This window comes from Meriones unguiculatus, chromosome 11 (genome assembly GCF_030254825.1).
Source record: "Meriones unguiculatus strain TT.TT164.6M chromosome 11, Bangor_MerUng_6.1, whole genome shotgun sequence".
NCBI lineage: Eukaryota > Metazoa > Chordata > Mammalia > Rodentia > Muridae > Meriones > Meriones unguiculatus.
In genome coordinates this window covers 74,038,332-74,061,570 of record NC_083359.1, presented here as the reverse complement: position 1 = coordinate 74,061,570, position 23,239 = coordinate 74,038,332, and the positions used below count along the sequence as shown (strand labels likewise).

The following is a 23,239-nucleotide window of genomic DNA, read 5'->3' as shown; positions in this document are numbered from 1 at the left end:
GAGAATCTGATCTATTCAATCATTTTTACTGCTGTTGTTGTGCAACTGATAGAATGAGGGAGAGATGAAAAAATATCTTATTTTTATTGCTTTAAGGAAAAGACCTGAAAACTAGGTTTTAGGTCCCCCATTTTTCTGTGCAGTATGTGAGGTTGATTTCTTCCCCTTCTGTTAGCTTCTTTCTCTGCTTTGAAAAATGAGAAACAGTTGCACTGAGAAATGTGGCATGTGTTGTACTTACGTAGACTTCTTTTCAGGTGGCCTGAGAGCATCAATTTACATGGGAGGCAGCCAGTGGTTCTTGAGTGTCCAGGACACTCAATATAATTTCGAGGTTAAAATGACCATTGCCACTTTTCCGTTTTGATCAGTAGCACAGACCTTATTAGAGTTGCTTGTGTTAGTATTTATTTAAAAAAATTATCCTATGCACACAACAGATATTATATGAAAGAGATTTATTGGATAGAGGTGGAGAGATAAAAGGAAAGAGAGAGAGACATGTTGCGCCCCCCCCCCCCAAGAAAGAAAGCAAGGTGGAGAGAGCAAGAGGGGAGAGTTAGAGAGGAGAGTGATAGAAGAAGGTAAGAGAGAGACAAAGTGGCGGGTTGGTCCTTTTATAGCTTGTGCAGCTGAACCACGCCTGCCACATACCTGATGGGCGACACATGATGACATCATAGGTTACTAGGCAACCCAGAAGCAGGCTGCCTATACCCTCACAGCTTGACTTTCGATACAAGTTGGATAAATAAAAATAGCTTTGATTGTTTTAATTTGCTCTTGGTCATTTTTTTTCTGAGTTGAGAAATTTGAAAGATCATGTGGGGTTCTAGGTATGGTGCTCACTCCTTTCATTCCAGCATGGGAGAGGCGGAAGCAGGCAGGTCTCTATGAGTTCAAGGCCAATCTGGTATACAAAGTGAGCTCTAGGGTGGCGAGGACTACTGAGAGAGCCCCTGTTTCAAAAAACAAAAACAAACAAACAAAATCGTGTGGGCCTTCCTGGTCATTCATCTATTACTTATTTGTTTGTTGAGTTAGACACCATGTAGCAGGTCAAGCAGAGAGTATGCCTCGTCCACTTACAAAACACCCATTTACAGATGTCCTAAATGACATGTTGTGTAAAGCATCTGTGTCTTCCTTAATGTCAATTCCTCTTTTGTTTCAGCAACTGTTCAAGAAAGTAGTACCTCACCACTGCCTGGGCTGCATTTGGTCTCGGAGAGATAAAAAGGAAAACAAGCATTTGGCTCCAACGATTCGTGCCACCATCTCACAGTTTAACACCCTCACCAAATGTGTCGTCAGCACCATCCTGGGGGGCAAAGATCTCAAGAGTCAGCAGAGAGCCAAGATCATCGAGAAGTGGATCAACATTGCCCACGTAATTGTCTTTTAAGAGCATGTCTTTGGGTTTGGTAAATGGCCTTCCCGACTCCAGACCTGAGATCTCAGCTATGAGCCTCCATTGACGTGCCACATGACTGGCATATAACACTATGTAGAGAAAGGCACAGTTTCTAAGTTGTCCCTCATCTACTTTGTGAGTTCCTACTGTGTTTGAGTTACAATACTTTAGGAATATAACAAAGTAGACGGCAGCTGATTAAGCTGTCCAGGAACCAGACTCCCTGAAATGACCTCAGTCTGTGCAGGACAGGGGTCAGCAATGTAGATGTTATAGAAGTAGGGGAGGGGAAAGCTACTTTTGAGTAGGGTGATCAAGGAAGATGGCATGGTTATTAGTTTGAAGGTGAAAGTTTTCTTCTAGGCAAGAAGAAGCTACAGTGAAAGTGGTTGTGGAATTAGTTGTTGTGTAAGTATCCCATAAGCCTGTGCTCTGGCCCTGGTTAACCCTGAACCAAAGCACATTTTGCTTCCTGTCCCATTAGATGCTTTTTCCACCAAGCCTTGTTTATAGGCCACAATGCCTAAGTCTTTCACATTTTCTTTTATTGTTTTTTGACCACAGAGAAAAGCCACAATAGTTCCAGAGAGTTTGCCTTGTTTTGAGTCTTTAAGACAACCTATTATTCCACACATGCTAGTATCTGAAAAAAAAATGAGCAAGAAACAAAGCATGGAAGTCATAAAGAACTTACTTATTTCTCCACAAAAATAACTGCAAAAAGTTTTGAGGGAATGTGGTACTAGCATGGGCTGTCTCTTTCTTTTTAGAATTGTACATTTTTTTTTTTTTTTGCCACAACGTTTATGACTCAAAACCAAATGGTCCTTATGTCCCAAATTAGTTGAACTACTTAGCTAGAACACAGAATCCCTGTGTGTGTTAGTCAAATAATGACTCTCAGTTGAAGTTAAACATAGATTGTGTGTTTACCTGATGAAGAAACTGTGGATACGCCAAAGTGTCTTCCACATCATGTAGCATGTGCACAGCGCCAGCAGTTCCCTGTCTTGCAGTTACAGTGGACTTTTCCCTAGTGTTGAATGTATGATGTCTCTTGAAATCATGGAGGATAACTTCACAAAACTCTGAAACTCACAGGTGGTTTCCTGCCAAGATTTTTTTTATTCTTCCTTCATTAGTCACAGTCTATTTCTATTGAGAAAAAAAAAAGGCCTGAAAAATGATATTAATTTTACATGTAGAAACTATTTCTGACCTAATATGGGTGTGTATGCTTGGCCTGTCCTCTGTGCTGCATTTTTGGTTTTGCATTGCATCTTTTGGAATATGCCCCTTTTTCAAGAGAAAGGACTGGACGTTTCATGTGCTCCCTTAAAGCCATAGCCTCAGCCTGTTATGAGTAACGCGCTCCGTAGGTTTATTACGATGGACGTGATATCCCAGGGCCTGAGTGTCTTTATTTATTGCAAGTTTCCTGATTTTTAGAACATAATTTGGGGATGCTAAACCTTTGTTGAACCGTGTTGTCAGAGTGAGGTTTCCAGGCAGCAGAAGCACTACAAACCCCTCTCTCCCTCCCTCTTTTCCTTAGCCCCCACTGTTCTCTCTTCCCTGCCACTGCCTCCCTCCCTTCTTCCTTCCCTCCTCTTCCCTTTCTGTCTGTCTTATCTTTTTATTTCTCTCTGTGTTTCCCTCCCTTCTTGCATCTCACCTCCCTCCCTCTCTCTGCCTCCCTCCCTATTTTCTCTTCTCTTCTCTTCTCTTCTCTTCTCTTCTCTTCTCTTCTCTTCTCTTCTCTTCTCTTCTCTTCTCTTCTCTTCTCTTCTCTTCTCTTCTCTTCTCTTCTCTTCTCTTCTCTTCTTCTTCTTCTTCTTCTTCTTCTTCTTCTTCTTCTTCTTCTTCTTCTTCTTCTTCTTCTTCTTCTTCTTCTTCTTAAATAAAAGTGATATCAAGACATTTTAAAAGACCAGCATGACTTTTATGAAGTACATTGGAATTTACTCTGAAGAAAACATTTGAGGGTTTGGTTGGCATGCAAGATTTTGTCATGACACATTGGAGAACTCTGTTTTTCCTTCACAGTCCAGAGCAAGATAACTTAGCAAAATGATTCTTGACAGTAATTTGCATTTATGCCCAACCACTCTGGCGCCTCTTGCCCGAGATGTTCTGCCTGAAGCTGAACATGTACTCACTCAGTTGTGGAACCTGGATACACTGTATACCTATATGTAAAGTATCTCCTCTTACCGAGATAGACACAGCACATTCACCGGATGTGGGCACGCCCCCTGGCCAGCTAACAATTCGACCCTCTTCCTGTTTACTGGCCCTATGATGTTCAGGGTTTTGGCCTCCAGGGCCACTGACTGCCCACACTGTGGGCTTGGCTCCCTAGGGTAGGGTACATTTAAGTCAGGAGCCTCTCTCCTTACCCAGAAAACAACAGCCAGAATCTTTCCTGTTCTTTCTCTGTTTTGTTTTAAAACACTGCCAAGATGAATCTTATTTTTAAAAGCCGAAGTTATTTTGAAAGCATTGAAGTACCAAGGTGTTTCTGAATGTTTACGATTGTGGGACAAGCCAATTTGAAACCAAATGAATGTGTATAAAAATATTCCCCCCTTGGCTAAGACCATGAAAGCTGAAGTTCAACCCGTGGTGACTTTTTATTGCCAAGTTATAGACACCTCTCGGGCCACAAGCTCTTTCTACCATCTGAACTTACGGTGGCTGCCGCCCAGCTCCCTGGGCAGACCGAAGGGGCACAGTGATCTGTGTGTGTTTTTAAGGCATGCGTCTGCTTTCTGCTGAATAAAGTTGCGCTCTCCAGCAGAGCCGTGTATGTTCACCTCCTCGTGTTGTTTTTACTGGGAAAGCTGGAAACCATAAAACTGTAACAACAATGCAAAAAATATATCAGAGGGGGAAAAACAAGCTTACAGTGCCAAAATCTATAAAGTGTTTTGGTGACTGGGGCGGGAGGAAGGAGCCACTTTTTGATGTCCAGTATTTATACAGCTGCCTATTTAGTGGTAAGAATTCATAGCAGCTGTAACACCTCTAACACAGGAAGCCAGCAACTCACTGTAATACTGATATTTAAATGACTTTTATGTCTCCATCACTCCCCATACAGGAATGTAGAATCCTGAAGAATTTTTCCTCCTTGAGGGCCATCGTTTCCGCACTCCAGTCCAATTCCATCTATCGCTTGAAAAAGGCTTGGGCTGCTGTCCCGAAGTAAGTTCCCCAGCGCCTGCTCTATTTTTCTGGCCAGGGTGATCCGTTGCTGCTTCCATATCATGAGTCCTTAACATCAGAATACTTATTAGGTGACAAGAGAAACATATTTGAAACCATCTGTGTATTCCAGGAAGGGTGCATTAGTGAATTTTGAGGGAGGGCAGCTGCAGAAATCACACTCATCCTCAGTGTGTGCCGGAGCCATGATGAAGATCCCCAGAGCCTTGGGGATGATCGGAAGGGAGTGCTTATCATCTGGATCTTGGGGGATGAGGTTGTAGAGTGATGATTCCTGGTTCTTTTTCAGCCTCTTCCAAAGCCCTGAGCTGTTCCAGGATGTGAGGAATAATGCGTGTCATTAGGATCTCAGTTCTTGTTGTTCAATAGGGAAAGACTATGTCCGTTTCTGCTTCAGCATATTAAAATGACTTAATGAGGGGAGGAGCTCCTTCCACAGTGCCTGCCTGAGGTTATTCACTGCTGGCACTCTGTGCTGTTTTCTTCATGTTTCTTGGTCCACCCTCTGGCATCATTGGTTGCACAGTGATCTTATTCTGTCACTATTGCTCTCTCTTCCACTTCTGATACTTTGCTGTGGACCAGAGGATTTTTTTTTTTTAAAGGAAGGGATAATTTGTTCTCACATTAGTTCAAATGTAGAGGTTGTCTTAGACTTCCTACTGCTATAATAAAGCACTATAGCCAAAAGCAACATCGGGAGGAAAGGGTTTATTTCACCATACAGTTCACAAGCTCATCTTCCAGGGGATGTCAGGGCGGGAACCCAGAGGCAGTAACTGATGCAGAGGCCATGGGGGAATGGTGCTTACTGGCTTGCTCAGCCTTCCTTCTTGTACCACCCAGGATAACCTACTCAGGATGGCACTGCTCACAGTGAGCTGGGTACTACCGTATCTGTCATCAGTCAAGGAAATGCCCCCACAGACTTGCCTACAGGCCAACCCTAATGGAGGCATTTTCTTAATCAAGATCCCTTCTTCCCATAACACCCTCACTTGTGTCAAGATGACAAAAAAACTCGCCAGCCCAGAGGGCAAGCCTTGTGTCATGGGTATCAGTTGAGTTAGCTCCATCCAAACCTTCCCAGGCTTGAACTAATGAAGCTGTCAAGTTGTAGCAGGAGGAGGAGTGTGGGGACTGCCCATCTTCCCTGTAGGCCGCACAGCCAGTGTCGGTCAGGAGGGAGGTCAGTGGCGTCTCTAGCCATGACTGTTCCAGGCTTGTGTTCAGGCCTCCAGGCCGAGGTGCTCAGTTCCACCGTCAGCCAGAACTGACTAAACGCTAAGGGACTGGTACTGCATCTGCTAATCACTTGTCTTAAGCCGTGTTTATGACACCGTTATCTGTCAGGACAAAAGTGGAAGACAGGCTTTTCAAATCCAGTGAGTTACAACTCTTGTTTTCCTCCCCCCCTTCATCTATCTATCTATCTATCTATCTATCTATCTATCTATCTATCTATTTATTTTTAGTAGTGCATGTGACTGTATGAGAGAGATTAGTTGACACATTTCCCTCTGAACATATATTTAAGGAAAGATATGAGTCCTAAAGGATCATTAGTTGAGAATCCCTGGTAAAGTAGGATGGGAAAATCAGAAGCCTACCTCCTCCATACCTTGATATCACCTTCGCTTCCCCTCATCACTGTTCCCCATAAACAAAGGATTGCTCAGAGGTTAAAATTCAGCCATGTCTGAAAAATGGTCATGACTTTCTTTGGTGGCTGACTAGTACAGTTGGCTAGTATAGAAAGTCATCTAGCTAGCCTAGGATTTCTTCTACAGCGAGTCTGAATATTAAACTACAAGTTCAAAAACTAATATACATGGGGGCGGGGGAATGGCTAAATGGTTAAGAGCACCCCATGTTCTTGTACAGACCCAAGTCCAGTTTTCAGCACCCACATTCATTTGTAACTTCAATTCCAGAAGACCAGGTGCCTCTGGTTTCTGAGGGAAGCAAAGAAACACACCTCACACACACACACACATAAACACACAATGAAGAGTAATGAAAATAAGTCTTTCAAAGAGTAGTCAATAGTATACATGCTTTGTCTGGTTGCCAAAGACAAGATCCATTCTTCCAGCTGGCTTTTAAAACAAACTTTTTCAAAAACAAAAGAGAAAAAAAATCCTCAAAACTGAATCCTGTTGGACATGTGTGATTTGTGGCTTGGTTGGTTTACATTTTAGAAAAGATGCCATAAAACATCACCTAAGCCCTTTCCGGGTCAGTCTTTTGTGTTCTCCGTGGCTACATTCAGAGGGTGGAGTCAAGATACCTTATTGACCACTTTTCATCATCATCTTTTACATTTCTAGCTTTCAGTCGACAGAGGCTACCTACGGATTTCTTTCTATTGAGACACTTGTATAATTAAGTTCTTAATTACTTTCTCCAAAACAAAAAATAGTTTTCATGAATTTGTTTTACAAATAATATTATACTCATTTTAACGCAAATAAGTCTTAATAATGGCCTTTTGATGACACATGGTGGTTTGGCTGCTAATCATTTGTGTCCTTCAGAATCATCCACTCAGTGGCTGTGGAGAAAAGCGTGTACAGACAGGCAGGGTGCTCCTGGGGGCGGTACACAGGGAGGGCTGGAGCCTCACAGGTCACACATGTGTCATCCTGCACTTGTTTTCCTATGTGCAGACGAGGAAATCGAAACTTAGGAGACTTAGGCAACTTGTCCAAGATCACTAAGGAAGTAAGTAGCACAGTTAAGGTTTGAACCCATCCACCACGGCCGTGGAACTGCCATGGGTCCACTGTGACTCCAGGAATAAGAACACTGGCCCAAGATGTAGAACATTTGGATTCTGTATATGCCGCTGTCAACAGTCACCAGTGAAAACTAGAGCAAGCTCTTGGCCATGGCATCTTTCTCTCTAAACTTAGGTGTCTGGCAAAGATACCCTTCACAGGTCTCTGTTTTAGGAGATATGTGCTTTTTAAACTTTCTTAAGGGAACATTTCTCTAGAACTTGATGCCCCAAGTAAACTGTTATTTTGTTAAAAAAAAAATTAAATAGGTATGATTAGAAAAATTGCTCCAATCATCCGAGTAACCATGTCATCTTTCACAAAGACTCTCTACATGAAGACACTTTGTGTCGCATTACCCACCAGTCCTGAGGTCCAAATAGTCTCTCAAGGCAATAAGTACTGAAGACAGCTAAGCTTAGGTGTCAGATTCTCCATATCTCTGTTGTTTACTTTTCCTTTGTCTTTCTTCATAGGGACAGAATGCTGATGTTTGAAGAACTTTCAGATATCTTCTCTGATCATAATAACCATCTAACCAGTCGGGAACTGCTGATGAAGGTGAGGAGCCTGGACAGCCCTGCTGGGAACTCTAAGTTCCTTCAGCTCTCCAGAAAAGCAGAAATTTAATCTTATGCATAATCTAAGAAACTTGGGACTGAGAGAATTCAAAGTCCAATTGATCTTTCTCCTTCTACCTTTCCTCTTTCCCACCCACACAATTGAAATCAAAACCTGGGCTCAAGTGTGTATGTCTTTAACAAGCAGATACTCAGTGCTATCAGTTGTATGGATGAGAAGCCTTGGAATACCCCTTCTCAGCATAATAGGGATGGCAGAGGCCAGCCTGCAATTCCACATCCTTTTTCTGGGCCAGATTGCACAGTATCTTTTTTTTTTTTTTTTTTTTTTCAGTTAGCAATGTTTATTGAACACCAGATAAGTGGTGGCTCCTGAGCTGCCTGCTGGTCAAAGGTATAGCCTGGCTTGTTTTGCTTCTTTAGAAATGTGTTGAATGCCTAATACTTGTAAAACACTGAACCTGTCTTTAGAAATATGAAGATTTATATCACTGCCTCTTTGTCCAGGAGTTCACCCATAGTTGATGACTATGGGCACTCTACAGTAATTACTCACATAATGGCAAATAACTTTATGTACAATCAATGGGCAGTTAATATAGGTCATTTACTGTCTCCATAGTTTTTTTTACCATCTAAATTTTGTTATCTTTATTTTGTAGATAGCCAAGATCCATAGGTGGATGTAGTATGCCTCTAATTCCTAAGGTACATACCTAACATATAGCATAGCTGAATTGTGAGTCCGATTTAGGGACAATCAAAGGCCTGTGCTTTGCTTCCCTAATGCCTGGTACAGTGCCTTGCATGAAGCACACATCCATAACTATTGTTTGACTGCGTAGATTAATGGGGCTTGTCATTCGCATGATTTTGTCTTTCTGCTGCTCTGGTTTCTTCTGAGAGCAGATGATATAGGGTGGGCGGTTTATGCTGATGTCTGACTTTGGCTTTGGACCACCTGATTAACTGCACACTAACTAAACAGTGATTCATGTGATTGTGTTACTCCTCGTTTCATGTCTTTCTGGATTTGCAGACTTTAAATGGAAACCCATATGGCTGGGAGGACGTGGCTTAGTGGCCCCCCAGTCTGCAACACAGAGCTAGACTAACTGGAGCCACACACTGAAATCCCAATAGCCCTGAATCATCCTTCCAAAGGCAGATAAACTGAACTGTGTACAGCTCATTGCCTGGTGACAGTCTTCTGGCTGAAACCTTAGAGGCAAGGCTATATCTAGACATTAAAGATCCCATAAACCTTTCTCAAATGGAGACATCCACCTCAGTACTCTAAGTTAAATGTCATATAAGGCTCAAATCCCAATGAACTGAAAAACTTGGCAGTAAGTTCAGGTGGCCTGCACATTGTCAGGGATGCTGGTGGAATGCTCTGGGCGGTCTATATGGACATGTAGATCCTTTTCCCATCATCTCTGTTGATCACTATTCATATGAAGTGTACAGTTCTGGGTGTAACTTCTCCCCACAGTTGTAAATAATGAGATCAAGGTACTTAAGTTCTCAGAATAAGCACCAAGAAAAACTACTGGGCCCTGTTTCTAATGTGTTACTCCTACATTCTGATTTACAGTTGGGTAATCTTAGTTTAAAATGACCGATCTTCTACTTCCGGGTGAACGTAATATGCCACTTCTCTAATCTTATGGCCTAGACAGCATTAATAATTAGTGAACATTTGTGGTTTTACTTCTAACTGTTGAGAAAGATTTTTTCAAAGTCTGTCTTGAATTTGTTATAACTTTATGATTTCTGAAAGTTAAAATAATTAGGAATCACTGAATCTGTAGATTTCAAAACAACAAAAAGACAGAATACCACCAAATCTTGGTTCTTTTGCCTCTTGGTGGTTGACAATATTCCTGGCTGCATTAATATAATCAATATAAACAACTTATTAAAAAAAATACTCCAGGCATCTGGGTTTGGTGGAAATGAATGGTCAGCTTTAATATCAAGGTTGAAGCAGGAGACCATTCACACTGTAAAGACCTATCCAAACAGATGTTTCCAGTAGCTTCTGAGCTGCCTTTAACCATAATATATTAAAAATCAAGCCTGTACCCCACAGACAAAGTCAGTTGAGATCTAGTGTAAGTCTCTCTGAGGCACAGGAACAACATGAAGGCAGCTGGAGTCTGCAAATGTAGAGATAAAGGAAAATAGAGACAAAAGGGAAAAACTTGCCCTAGGGAGAAGGTTAGAGGTGGAGAGGGCAGGAGGAAGAAGGATGGATGTGAGAGGTTAAGGAAGCACAGGGAGAAATTTGAAATTCATCAACAGAGATGATCATTGAAGTCACTTCCAGTGATAGAAGCCTTTGGGAAAATAAAATGACTTGGGAAGAAGGAAGAGTAAGTAGCCCAGAGTCTGAGCGTGAGCATCAGAGGATATCGGGGGAAAGAACCTGCGTGGTGCGTCATAGGAACTCACAGGTTTTAGGGTGGTGTGGTGGGACAGCAATGTAAAAAATTTCACTCCATGGAGGGATATAACTTCAAATCTTGAATATGACAAATGAATGGATTTCCACAGGGAAGAGCTAGCTGTGACCAGTTGCCTCTGCTTTATCCCTTATCGTTTCTTTGGACAGCATCTCACTGTGTGGTCTAGGCTAACCTTGAACTCATGGTGTTATGACAGGCTGGCCTTGACCTCCCAAGTGCTCAGATTACAGGGACACACTGTGTATGGTTGGCTTGTTGGCGTCGTGGTAGTGCTTCAGCCAGAGATGGAATCCCATTCTCCTGAAACCACAGTCGTGAAATGAACAGATCTCGCTCCTGGTCATAGGGGCGAGTCTTCAGTGCAGTGCTCCTAAGAATCCCCTGTTGCTTTTTGATTCTTAGGTCTTGACTTTTTGGAAGTCCCTACTAAGAATTTTAGATAAGCAAGGCATTGTGGAACACGCTTTTAGTCCCAGTACTTGGGAAGCAGAGGCAGGTGATTCTCTGTGGTGTCAGGTTGGTCTATATAGCAAGATCCAGGCTAGCCAGAGCTACACTGCTAAACTCTGTCAAGGAGAAGGTGGAGGAAGAGGAGGAGGAGGAGGAGGAAACAGAAGAAGAAGAGAAGAAGAGGAAGAAGAAGAAGAAGAAGAAGAAGAAGAAGAAGAAGAAGAAAAAGAAGAAGAAGAAAAAGAAAAAGGAAGAAGAAATTTAGATAAATAATTTAACTAATTTGCAGTACTTTCCCTCTACCTGTAATTGAGGATCTGGAAGGTATACACTAAGAAGAGGGGAGGCTTGTCTTCATATCGGGCAGCATTGATTTTTATTTTATTTTATTTTATTTTTTTTACTTTAAACTAAATGTTAGGGATCTGGGAGCTTTTGCAACCACCTGGTATAGGAAGTGGCACATACTGGACTCCTATCATGTGTCCCCAGGACAAACTGTGTGGAATGTCATCAGATTATAGCTCTCTCTTATCATCTGCGATAGGGACATCTGAGATGGATTCTGTCCCCAGTGGCATGCCCCAGACAAGATCACAGCTGGTTAATGATAGAATGTATTTATGCCTTGGCACTATTATTCAGGGCCTGACACCCAGAAAGATTCCTTTTGTAATTGTATGGTGATGTAAGGTCACATGCTAAGGTAATGCAATAAACCCCGGAGAAACCGACTTAGGAAAAACTAATATAGAGGTTACACTGAGTTGTGAAATCGCCTTCCATTCATGCAGTTCCTGGAAAATGAGAACTTAACAAGACCCTGAAACCACAAAACTGAAACAGTTTATGTTCAGTCAGCAAACCCATGATTAGTTGTTCTGTGGAAGCTAGGTTCTTGTTCCAGGCAGCAGGCAGGGAGCACGGGTGGCCATCTGTCTCAGGGTTTTTTGCAAGAGGAAGAGTAGACTTGTAAGAATTTCACAAGTCATCTTAGGAGGACTAAGGGAAACCCGCGAATGGCCAGCCTTTCATTAATCGGGATGTACCCCACTATTGGACTTCCTTAAAATCTTGCTGTGCAAAGGTTTCATTGAGCTACATAGTAGCACATGGTGCCCTTCCTTCACAGAGTGCTGGCACATTCATTCTGGGCCAAGGTAGAGAAGTCATAAAATGTGCAGGAAGAAAGCTTCATTCTAGGATACAATATTTGTGTGAAACCGAGGATGTGTTTTAAAAAAAAATGAAAACAAACAAACAAACAAGCAAAACCAAAACTCCCATGTTGGGAATCACCTATCTTTTGGTGATGATTGATTTTTCTGGTCAAATTCTGCTTTTACAGAATTAAAAAAGGAAGGAATAGGGTAACCCCAGACCACTCCTGCAGCAAGGTTCCCAAGTCCAGCCCTAACACAGCCTGAGGGCCTGCAGGAGGCGTCTTCATTCACATGACATCTTGGGACCCAGGAAGAGATTGTATTTTAGATCCCAGATACCCCTTTTCTTCTCTCCAGATTGGCAATGTTGTGACTCTCCTCTGTTTACACTCTGTTTCTTAGGAAGGAACCTCAAAATTTGCAAACCTGGACAGCAGTGTGAAAGAAAACCAGAAGCGGACTCAGAGGCGGCTCCAGCTGCAGAAGGATATGGTATGCTCGCCCCTGGTCTCCGGTGGCCAGCAGGAGAGAGGCCCTGTATACTTGTCTGGGCAGCTGGCACGTGACACCAGCATCTTCCATCTGCAGGGCACCCACGCTTGTCAGAAGGCTCTTCCATTCTTTGCCTTACTTGTTCTTAACCTGGGAGGCTTTTAGCAAAAGTGTTAGATGCAGTGACAAGTGAATACCAAGAGTTGCAAATTACACAGACACATAGACACACGCGCGCACACACGCACAGATGCACACACATGCACCCCCCCCAAGATGATGATGAAGGAAAGTGTGCAGTGGGCCCATCTCCATCCTCTTGCCATCTCCTCCACCCACTGTTACCTTCCTACAGCAGCTTTGGGGAATGTAATGGCTAAGGAAAGACATTGCCTCCTGCTAGGAAGATGTGATCTTTGTAGACAGAGACCATCATTTCACTTGTTCACAAGCTCTCTAATCATTACCTAGCTCTCTGTACTAATTCTGGGTCCTTACTGGCTCTAGTTGTTCACTTCTCAGAGAATACCATGCCTCCTCTCTAAAGGCAAAAGGATAGTTATTATCATCTTTGGCCCTGTTCTTAAATCCCCAACTTTTAGCACAGGGTGTTAAATTAGAGTCTAGACAAATGAGTATTCTCATCCTTGCCTGGAGAGAACTCTCCCTAAGGCTGGACATAATTTAGCAATACTTTTGAGACCTAGAGCTCTCTTGAAACCTAAAGCTGATCAAACTCAAAGTGTTTTACTCTTTTCGATTGCTCAAAGACAGTTAAAAATAACTGCTACTGAGAGAGGGGTAGAGATTATTTTAGTTCAGAATAAGACCTTGTACACACAACAGGGAAGGACAAAGTAAATTGCAGCTGACAGTTTCAGAAGGACAAAGTCCTGTGAGGTATGAACTGGCTAAGGACATGGCCTGCCTTGGCCTGCTCTTGCCCTGGTTCAGACTCTGTCTTCCAGCCAGGTTCCCTAAGTACTTGGATATATGAGAAAATGTCCATGTCCCTTACTTTTATTCCCCGAAGAACACTTGTGCCTCTGTGGCCTTGTGGAAAGCAGAGATAGTTTCAAAGGAGATTTGGTGAGATGAAAGTTAAAAACTCTACTCATTTCTCCCCACTTTTAACCTCATCTATAGTGGTGGAAGAAGAAATGGACACCGATAGGATCCTGTCAGCTAAAATCACTTGGAAGTCACCCCTGTCTGTTCTGGGACTCAGTCCAGGATAGCAGCAGCAGTTAGCTGTCTTGATTTTCTAATCACTCCTGGTCCGAGGCAACTTTAAAGTCTTAACTTGTTTGTCATGACCTCCACAGCCATCAGGAGTATACCGCCTCGGTGTCCTGTAGAATGTCTCAAAGTCTGAGTTTGTATTTGTTTGTCTAGTGATTGAGCAGAGGTCAGACCTGTTTGGAAAGAATTTCACAGAGATGAAGTCCTCCTCTTGTCACATTCTTTCAAGGAGTTATGTGGTGTCGGTGTGTCATCTGCTGTCACATGGATGGTGATGAGACCATCCCCAGCTTGGTTAAAGTTTGCCAGATTAACCTGTATCAAGCCCCTGCTCTCTCTGTGTCTTTCTGAAAGTGAATCACAAATAGTGGTTGATAGCCTGGACCCCTCCTTTCATTGGGAAATAGTGGCCTGCTCTTAATGATGCTGCAGCCATCACCAGCCAGCTGGAGGTATGTGCACTCACTGAAGAGAACTGACCCCGCTGGCCAGGGCCTAAGCACAGTAGACCCCACAGTGAGCACAGTTGCACACACATGTGATCTCCTGGTTGGAGGCCTGCTAGTTAGACATTAGGTCATGCAGTTCCTGTCCTGCTTGTGTAGGTCTTTAAAGCAATTTCAGTCCTGCAGGAGACACTAATGATTCCAAATTAGTCTCACCCAGGTCCATTTTCTCTGGCGCACCTGTGTGTGTGTGTGTGTGTGTGTGTGTGTGTGTGTGTGTGTGTGTGTGTTACCAAAGCCCGTAGACATTTCAGTGACAGTAAAGATGGCCTTGCTCTGCTTTCTCTTCAGGGTGTGATGCAGGGTACAGTGCCTTACCTGGGCACTTTCCTGACTGACCTGACCATGCTGGACACTGCTCTTCAGGACCACATTGAGGTGGGTTCTCTGCAGCTAGTGCAGCCGGGCCTGCCACTTTCTTCTCGGCTTCATGGAGAAGTTCGTTTCTCTCTGTATCTATTTGGAGCCCACACTGCAGATGGCTAGGTGGTAGGAAAACAAATCAAAGCAAACACCAGAAGACATGCAAAGACCATCGAAAGAGATCACCACTTATCAAAACAGGTAGCAATGGACAGAAATGGTAGCAGTGTGAGCAGAAATGCAGTGAGAGGTGATGGAGCATGTTAGATGCTATAGCATGGTTAGGTCCATATGCACAGACATGATTAAAATGCCTGTTGAGGGCTGTGGTCTGAGCACACTACAGACGGACTTGAAGGGATGACACACCCCAGAAGAATGAGCCAGATCAGTGAATTTTCAAGTAGGTCCTCCTCATTCCTTTCTATAATTACTGTGTCACTGCTGTTCTGGAGCCATGTGCCTGGCATCCACCTACTTGTCTTTCTTTTGCAATAAAGAAAGTGGCAAAATCCGCTCGAGCAAGCAGATTGTGAGTGGCAGTAATAAACTAGAAGGGACCTGGCAGTTGAAATGAGAGTAAAGGTTATTTGTAGGCCTCAACTTCTCACTCAGGGCCCTCATCTGTGATGTCCCAGCTCCGTTCCCAGCAATGCCGACCAAACATAATCAAGTCACAGACAAGACACAGCATGTTCCAATGCGAAAGCATTCTGCAGTGTACCTGTCGCTGGGTCTCCTATGCAGGCTGCTTTGCATGTCCAGTAACTAGAAAGGGAAGCTGTTTTACATACTTCCAAGTAGTCTTTACGTGAAGTAGACATGCTCGCTCGTGTCTCCTCACGTCCTCTGTCTCAGCTTATCTCAGGAAACACCCAGCAGTGCTGAGGAACTGCAGGGAGCGAGCAAATCCTGAGGAATTAAGTTTAACTTACTGAGAATGAGGCACAGTAGCGATGAAGAATTGAAACTTAATTTCCACGGTGCTGTGGAGAAGTGACTTTTCTGATGATAATCCATTGGCAGTTCTGTTTCCAGTGTGAGTCAGTGGCCATCTGTTTTTGTTGTGTTTAGTCAAGGGGAACAGTGGAGTGGAGTATTTGGTCTTTCCTAGCTTGGCAAAGAAATGTGTCTGGATTCTGACTCGCAGGGCTTTTATCATTGCATTTTGTAGTTGGTTTCAGACATTTTAGGAGACGGTTGCCAATCTACCATAAATGAAGGTTTCTCCAAGAAAAAGGTGATTCTCTTGCTCTGTAGTAGCCATGTTTTTAAGATCACTGATAGCTACAGCTTTCTCATCCCTTTGACCTGTGCAGTAGGGCCTGGAGCAGTGCAGGGCTCTGCAGTTTGCTTGCTTACATTCTTCTGAACATTTCTTTCAGGGTGGACTGATCAACTTCGAGAAAAGAAGAAGGGTGAGTAGAGCTCTTACCTGTGCTGTGCCATTCTACTTTGCCCAGGCACAAAAGACGTGGAGACAAATTTTGTTCTTTTGTTTGTTTTTGGAGAGGCAGAAAAGGAACACTCATTGAGCGTTTTTCAATATGCCGTTCTGTTAGGCATGTTCTTATACATTACTCACAAGAGCCCTCCAAGCTCTTTTTCCTCATCTTCAGTTAGAGGTGAGGATGGAAGAAACTAAGGAGCTGGTCCAGGGGCAGCTGGTAACGAGCCAGAGTTCAGTTTTTGTCCAGCTGTAAAGCTCATGAATAAATTAAAGGTAGTCTAGAGCTGGAGCTGGAGCTCAGTGGCAGGGCCCAGGGCTGAGCATGCAAAAGGTTTTTCTTATGGTTGATTTCTAAAACAGAGAGAGAGAGAGAGACCGAGAGATTTCTTTCCTTGCTCCCTCCTCATCTTCTTTACAGCTACTTTTTAGAGAAACAGGTTTACTTTATAGTCAGTAAAAATGTATTATGCATATGGAAATTATTGCTGAGAATAGATTTTGAATATTCTTCTACCAAGAAGCATGGGGAGCAATTAACATGTTAGTTGGCTAGATTTAGTCATTTCGTAACAAATACCTTTTCCCAAAATACCATCTTGTATACACCTTGAATACAGACTTTTATTTTTTAAATTTGTCAGTTAAATTTAAAAAAAAAGGTCACTTGTTAAGGAAAGAGGTTTCTGAGAGTGAATGACATCAATAAAGATAACTACTCCCATGGGTGTGTCTGGACAGGGAAAGGACACTGCCAGTCTTCCCCATTAGCTATAGTAGATGAGCTTTCATTTTTTTCCCGTCAGTGTAGGAGGGGTGTTTTATATCAAACTTGAATCTGTGGATACAGTAGTTCTGCACTGTGTTGTTGTTGTTTTTCTAGGTGAAAATTTTGCTATGATTTTGTGACAGAAGGGCATGAGCTAGGCACTTGAGTATTTGAAAGGACAATGAGTGAGTGTGACGACTGGCCTGTAGTGCCCCACAGCAGCCTTTTCTTCTTCTATTTATCCTTCCACTCTACCAGCACTGGCTGTGTACCTAAAAGGGAGTTTGGGGACTTGCGTAGCGGGAAACTAGAGCCCCACCCTCACGTAGTCCGCTATCCAGGAGGGAGACAGGCAGATGAGCAGGCAGCCCCAGTCCATCTTTCTCCAAGCTCAAAGCAGAGGGGGAAGACCTGAGAGAAACAAGTAGGAGGCTGGTGTAGTCTCAGCCTGTGAAGCCAGAGAACTGCGCAGGCCAGGAGCAGAGGACATGGGTCTTTCTGCAAACACGGTGCAGAGAAGCTAGCTGGGCTAGGCTCCGCAGCAACAAGACAGCAGGGTGGACCGGCAGGAGCTTTCTGTCTCTCCACCGCCAAGCTGCCTGTGGCATGCTGGTAACTGTTCCATGACGGCACTGGACCAAGGGCTGACACCACTGAACCAAAGGCTGAGACCCAAAGACCCTGCCAGCTCTCCAGTTGCTTTTGTCATGTCCAGTCCCACTATGCCTCCACAGTACGCCACGCTTGGTCCTTTAACTTCAGCATAAGCCTGGATGCTACCTTCCTTCCTTTTAAGTCCAAGAAGTTAAACATTTGCAAAGTTCAAGTATGAAACCTAAAGCTACAGTTTATCACAACTGCTGACATTAAAAGAGGGGCCTTGAAGCATATGAAGAGGCATAAATAATTTGGGACATAATTATGTACTTGCTTCTCTGGTGAGCTTTGCAAGATTTAGTTAGATGATTTACTAGAGTAGTAAAAATCCCAAGGATTTGGAAGACCTAAACATTCAGCTTTATGGGACCCTGGACTATTTAGATGGTCAGCCCCACCAGTGCGTATTTATTGAGGAGAAATAGTTGGAAAAGTTGTAGATGGCGAGCTGTTGAGCTTCATGACTTGAAACATTTCTCCTTTCTTTTTTTAAAAAGAAATAGAAATAAAAAATACATGTATTTTATCAACCTTATACTTAAAAGAAAAAAAAAATCCCAAGAATAGAAACAGGAAGGAAAAGGCACCATTATGAATTGGTGACTAGCTGGCTTCTTTGGATGGCTTGTTTTATTCATATGAATTCTCTTTTAAGGAGAAAAGAGGATTAAGAATTGAAGCATGCAAGGGCTTAAGGAGTTCAAAGTGATATATATGTGTATTTTAAAATTAATTTTTATGTATGCTGGGCATGTACTCTACCACTGAATTACATTCCCACCCCTGAGTTAGAACTTTTAAGATTTACTCATTTACTTTCTAAGGCAACAGAATTTCAGAGTCCTCTTCAGTGGTTTTCTCCATAGTTTACCCCTTAGGGTATTACATTTCCATGTTGAAAGATTTATATTTGTTTCATCTTCTTAGTCAGTCTCTCTTTGGTTTTCCGTCTACTCTAGGAATTTGAAGTGATTGCCCAGATAAAGCTCCTGCAGTCTGCTTGCAACAGCTACTGCATGAGCCCAGACCAGAAGTTCATCCAGTGGTTCCAGCGGCAACAGCTTCTAACAGAGGAGGAGAGGTGGGCGGGGCTGCACCGGCAGGGAGGCATGGGGTGGCCAGGACCTTTCTGGGCCATCTGCTCAGTCGCTCTTGCTCTTAGTCCGGTCCTTGGTTGTCTGGGGGAACTGACCGGACAGGATTGGCGAGTAGGCTTGTAGATCTTGTCCAGACACTCACCTTTGAAACCTTGAACAAGTCTTTTATTTTTTATTTTTCTCCCATCTTCAGAAGGCCTGTTTGTAAAATATTTGTTTTAAAGTATAAAAAGCATATTCTGAAAAGCACTATTAGACTGCTAATCATGCACACTGTCACCACTGCCATTGTCACAGAGTCCACGGTGCTAGCTTCCACGGAGAGAGGTTGCGGGGGCGGGGGGGAGAAGAAGAAAAAGAGGAACTCATGAGAAATCGAAGACAAGAGAAACTAAAGTGCTGTGGAACCTGTGGGCAGGAGCAGTTCATTGGCCAAGGAGTGATGGGGAAGATTTACAGAAATTACCAAGTGGGCTGGGCTCTGGAGAGAGATCTCACCAGAAGAGCTGGAGAAGAACGTTCCAGACAGAGCAGGATAGGAGCATGAGCATGGTGTCCTGACAGCCTCGCTCGGTGTTTGGAGGGCAATGATGCCTCTAGTGTGGGTGGGGCCCAGGGCGCAGGATTCAAAACATTGGCTGGGATGCACGGAAAGGCACGTTGACTCTGTGCTCTGAATGCTTTGTGCAGTGGGCACAGGCCTTTCTTCTAGCCTGGTCACTGTCCAGTTAGTCTGGAGGCTGTATGTGGCCCGCTGCCTGTTTTCACATTTTAAGTGGCAGAAGGAAAAAAAAAATAAAGGAAGAAGAATATGGCATGAAAATTAGTTATTTGAAATTCAGATTTCAGGATCCATAAATAATGCTTTAGTGGAATACAGCCCACTCATTTACATCCTATCTATGGTTGTCCTCCTGCCTTCAAGATAGACCATATGGCCCAAGGCCTGAAATACTTACTATCTTGTCTGAATCAGAGAAAGTTTGCTGGTCTCTAAGGTAGACCTGAGATTTTCTTTGTAGATTTATTATAAAGAAGAATGAAACTGACAGCAAAATCAGTATTTGCCAGTGAGGACTTGGGGGCTTTGTGGGGTACTGTTACTGGTTATGACATGTCCTCCTGACTGCCCCCTCAGCTTTGAGGCCATACAGTGATGGGCATCATGACTCACCTTACCCACTCACGATGTACGTGCGCTAGCAGCAGCTGCAGGTTTTCACAAGAATCACTTCAGACCAGAACCTCCTCTTATGCCTGCATCAGTTACCATTTGCCTGGCATATCACTATCTGAAGCCTGGGTGTTTTTAATTGAGCAGGTTTGGGCAGTTTAAGATAATGTTTGTAGCTGGGGGCGGTGGTGCATGTCTAATCCCAGCTCTCAGGGGGGCAGAGGCAGGAGAATCTCAAGTTCAGCCAGCCTGATCTACAAAGGGAGTCCAGGACAGCCAAGGCCACTCAGAGAAACCCTATCTTGAAAGACAACAAGAACAACCACAAAAGAAGATAATGTTTATAATTGTATTTATATATCTTCATAAATAATATAATTGTGTATATCTATACACCAAAGGTTAGATACTTTACAAAAACGCCTTCTTTAGTTTTCCTAACATAAAAATATGTACATGTGCACGTAGACACAAATGCGTTGGAAGAAGAAGGCAGAAAAGAAACGGTGGTGCAGCTCACAGAGGGAGGACGTTTCTTCCCCAGGCCTTGTGGTGGGATGAGGATGATCAAGGGTCAGGCAGCTGCCAGCTTCTGCTGCCGTCATTGTCACACGCCCTTGTGTCGGAGCCTGCAGAACTGAATAGGCTCTGTCCGTCTGCCAGTGAAAGTAGGCATACAATGTAAACTTATCAAACGTGTCCGTGAGCAAACACCCTCTGACATTCGCTGTAGGACACCACAGTCTATGGTTGTACTTTGAGTAATCAGAGGGTTCTGCTAAATTCAATATTCCAATAAGTCACGGGAGTTGGGAATCTTCTTCTGCGCTTAAACATTGACCTCAAACCTCCCTGTCTTTCTCAGCTATGCCCTCTCATGTGAGGTTGAAGCCGCTGCTGATGCCAGCACCACGTCCCCCAAGCCCCGGAAGAGCATGGTGAAGAGGCTGAGCCTGTGAGTCCCGTGCCCTGCCCCTCCCCCCCTCCCCTGGCTCCTGGCCCTGAGAGGGCCCTGTCAGAGAGGGTAGAGGAATATATTCAGCAGCATGAATGCTCACTTAAAGGATCTGTCTTCTGTCATGAACAAAATGTAACAAAAGGCTCATGAGATCCTCTCTCCCCGAGATGAACCAATGTCACTCCTACCTGGACACTTCAGCAGCAGTTTTGCAGCCATCTGCTCTCCTCTTGTCCTGACAATTTATTCTCTACTAAACGGCCTAGTGATCCTTTGAACAATAGATTATGTCACTTCTAAAAATCACCCAATGGTTTTATATTGAAATGAAGTCTCAACTCTAGGTTCTAGTTTGCTAGGCCTTATGGGATCCACTCCCAACCTTCCCTCTCTTACAACACATGCCTTGGTTCCCAAGATCCACTGCACCAACCTTCTAGCCATCCTTTAGTTGAACACACAGGCATTTGCCTGCTCGGGCCTTCTCACTAGCCCTTCCTACGGCTAAAAAGGGTCTGTTGTCCCGGATAGCTTCCTCTGATGGTGGCAGGAATGTTGTCTCCTAAGATAGATCTTCCAATGGTGCTGCCTCCTCTGGTCATTCTCATTCATGCTGGCCGTTTTTTCACAGTTTAGAGTGAGCCGTGTTATAACAGAAGCACTGTCCATCGTGTATGGTAATGACGAGGCCCTCGGTGGTCAGCTTTGTGAGACCTCACTCCCTTTGGATAGAATCCAGAGACCTTAGACTGCCCACGGGCTTCCATCGCCCCGCAGTGTCAGCACCACCCTGCCAGCCCATCTCCATCTGTCTGTCCTCTGTTCACTCCACCCTTTGCACTCCAGCCACCAGGCAGTCAGTTTTAGTTGCCTTTGTTCTGCTAACTCTTCTCCCAAAGAGCCATCTGGCTCACTTTCTTACTTCCTTCAGGTGTTGAGCACCTGGCTTGCTGGCTACTACAGCCTTTCCCCTTACATGTCCTTGGCGCCCTCCCTTGGTTGTCTCCAGCCTTCGTTTTTTTCCATCACATTTAACTTCTTCCAACATACTATATATTGTGTGTGTCTGTGTAGAGTTTAAGCTCCATGAAAGTAAGCCTTGTTTTTAGTTGTTGCTCTGTTCACAGAATCTAAATGCTGCCCTACCACCACAGTGATAGTGACTGTGTTCAGAATGAGTAAATTGAGGCAGAAGCTAGGGCTGTTATAAGAACAACACATGTGGGGCTGGAGAGATGGCTCAGAGGTTAAGTGCACTGGCTGCTCTTCCAGAGGTCATGAGTTCAATTCCCAGTGACCACAGGGTGGCTCACAACCATCAAAAAAACAAACAAAAAAAAAAAACCAATACATGTGTTTAGAAACTCTACAACATGGTCTAGGAAACCGTTTAGCTCCAATCACATAACCCAGGAGACCGAAGAAGGGAAAAGGTAGATGATGTGCTTATAATGGTAGGACCAGAATGCACACTTAATATTCAGCTTAAAGTTAAGTTTACAGAAGTTTTACCATACGGTGACCTATGAAGTTACATTTTGAAGGGAAGAAAGATGGGAGAGGAGGGAGAACCAAAGGAGGGGAGAAAGGGAATGAAAAAAAATGTCTTTAAAACCCCAGCCTTTGACTGTACCAGTTTCTGTAGGAGCTTGATAGGATCTTCTGCTCCATAAAGTTGATCTTTAGACTTTGAGGAATCAGAGAAGGGGGTTGTTAACTCAGAGGAACTTTCCTCTTATGTAGATCCCTTAATTTATAAACTTGAGTCTGACCTTTGGGCGAGGTTTCCTGCATTGACCAGGGGCAATCAAAAATAAGCCTTAGGGAACATCAGCCAGTTTTCCTGGTCAAGTAGCCCAAGCTGTCCCCTTGATACTCCCCAGCCCCACCAGGGGTCATGCAGACGTCTTGGATATCATTCGATGTGAGGCTCTAAGGCTTCCTGGATCAGTGACTTGTGTGCCTGAGCAGTTCTGGAATCCTCTCAACACTGAGTCTGCCTGTGTTCCTTTCCCCAGGCTCATTGTCTTCTGCTATACACGTGCAGGACTTTTTTTGTTTTCACTGTATCCTCTAGCCTGTTTCCTCATCTTTATTTCATGGTGCCAATTTCCAAGGATTTTTTTTCCAGATCTACTCATGATTTTTTTCTTTAATACTTATTTAATCCTCCTGTTTTTAATTTCTATGATTTCACTTATACGTGCTTACGTGAATTTCCCAACTCTTTGTTAGAGTGCCTTGATCTGTACAGATTTAAATTTTTCATGTCTTCAATGTTTTAAAATATATTTATAAAACTTGGCCTGTGGTGGATATGTGACTATTTATCAACTGGGTGGATGACTACTTTCTTTCTGATTGTTTGCATGTCAGTTCTCAGGAGTTGGTGTCTCTTGCCCATTCTGACTGTAATGCTCTTTGAGTGGAGTCAGTTCTCAGGAGTT

General features: G+C 43.6%; 1 protein-coding gene across 4 annotated transcripts in view; it reads left to right on the top strand.

Moving 5' to 3' along the window:
* Positions 1 to 23,239, top strand: part of Rgl1 (ral guanine nucleotide dissociation stimulator like 1) — a 257,262-nt gene that overhangs the window by 220,248 nt on the left and 13,775 nt on the right. For all 4 annotated transcript variants that reach the window (XM_021632873.2, XM_021632871.2, XM_021632872.2 and 1 more), the window contains 8 exons: positions 1,175 to 1,390; positions 4,518 to 4,621; positions 7,899 to 7,983; positions 12,490 to 12,579; positions 14,619 to 14,705; positions 16,076 to 16,108; positions 18,523 to 18,644; positions 20,700 to 20,789. In XM_021632873.2, the coding sequence (XP_021488548.1) occupies positions 1,175 to 1,390; positions 4,518 to 4,621; positions 7,899 to 7,983; positions 12,490 to 12,579; positions 14,619 to 14,705; positions 16,076 to 16,108; positions 18,523 to 18,644; positions 20,700 to 20,789 (827 nt within the window). The remainder of the gene's footprint in view (positions 1 to 1,174; positions 1,391 to 4,517; positions 4,622 to 7,898; positions 7,984 to 12,489; positions 12,580 to 14,618; positions 14,706 to 16,075; positions 16,109 to 18,522; positions 18,645 to 20,699; positions 20,790 to 23,239) is intronic.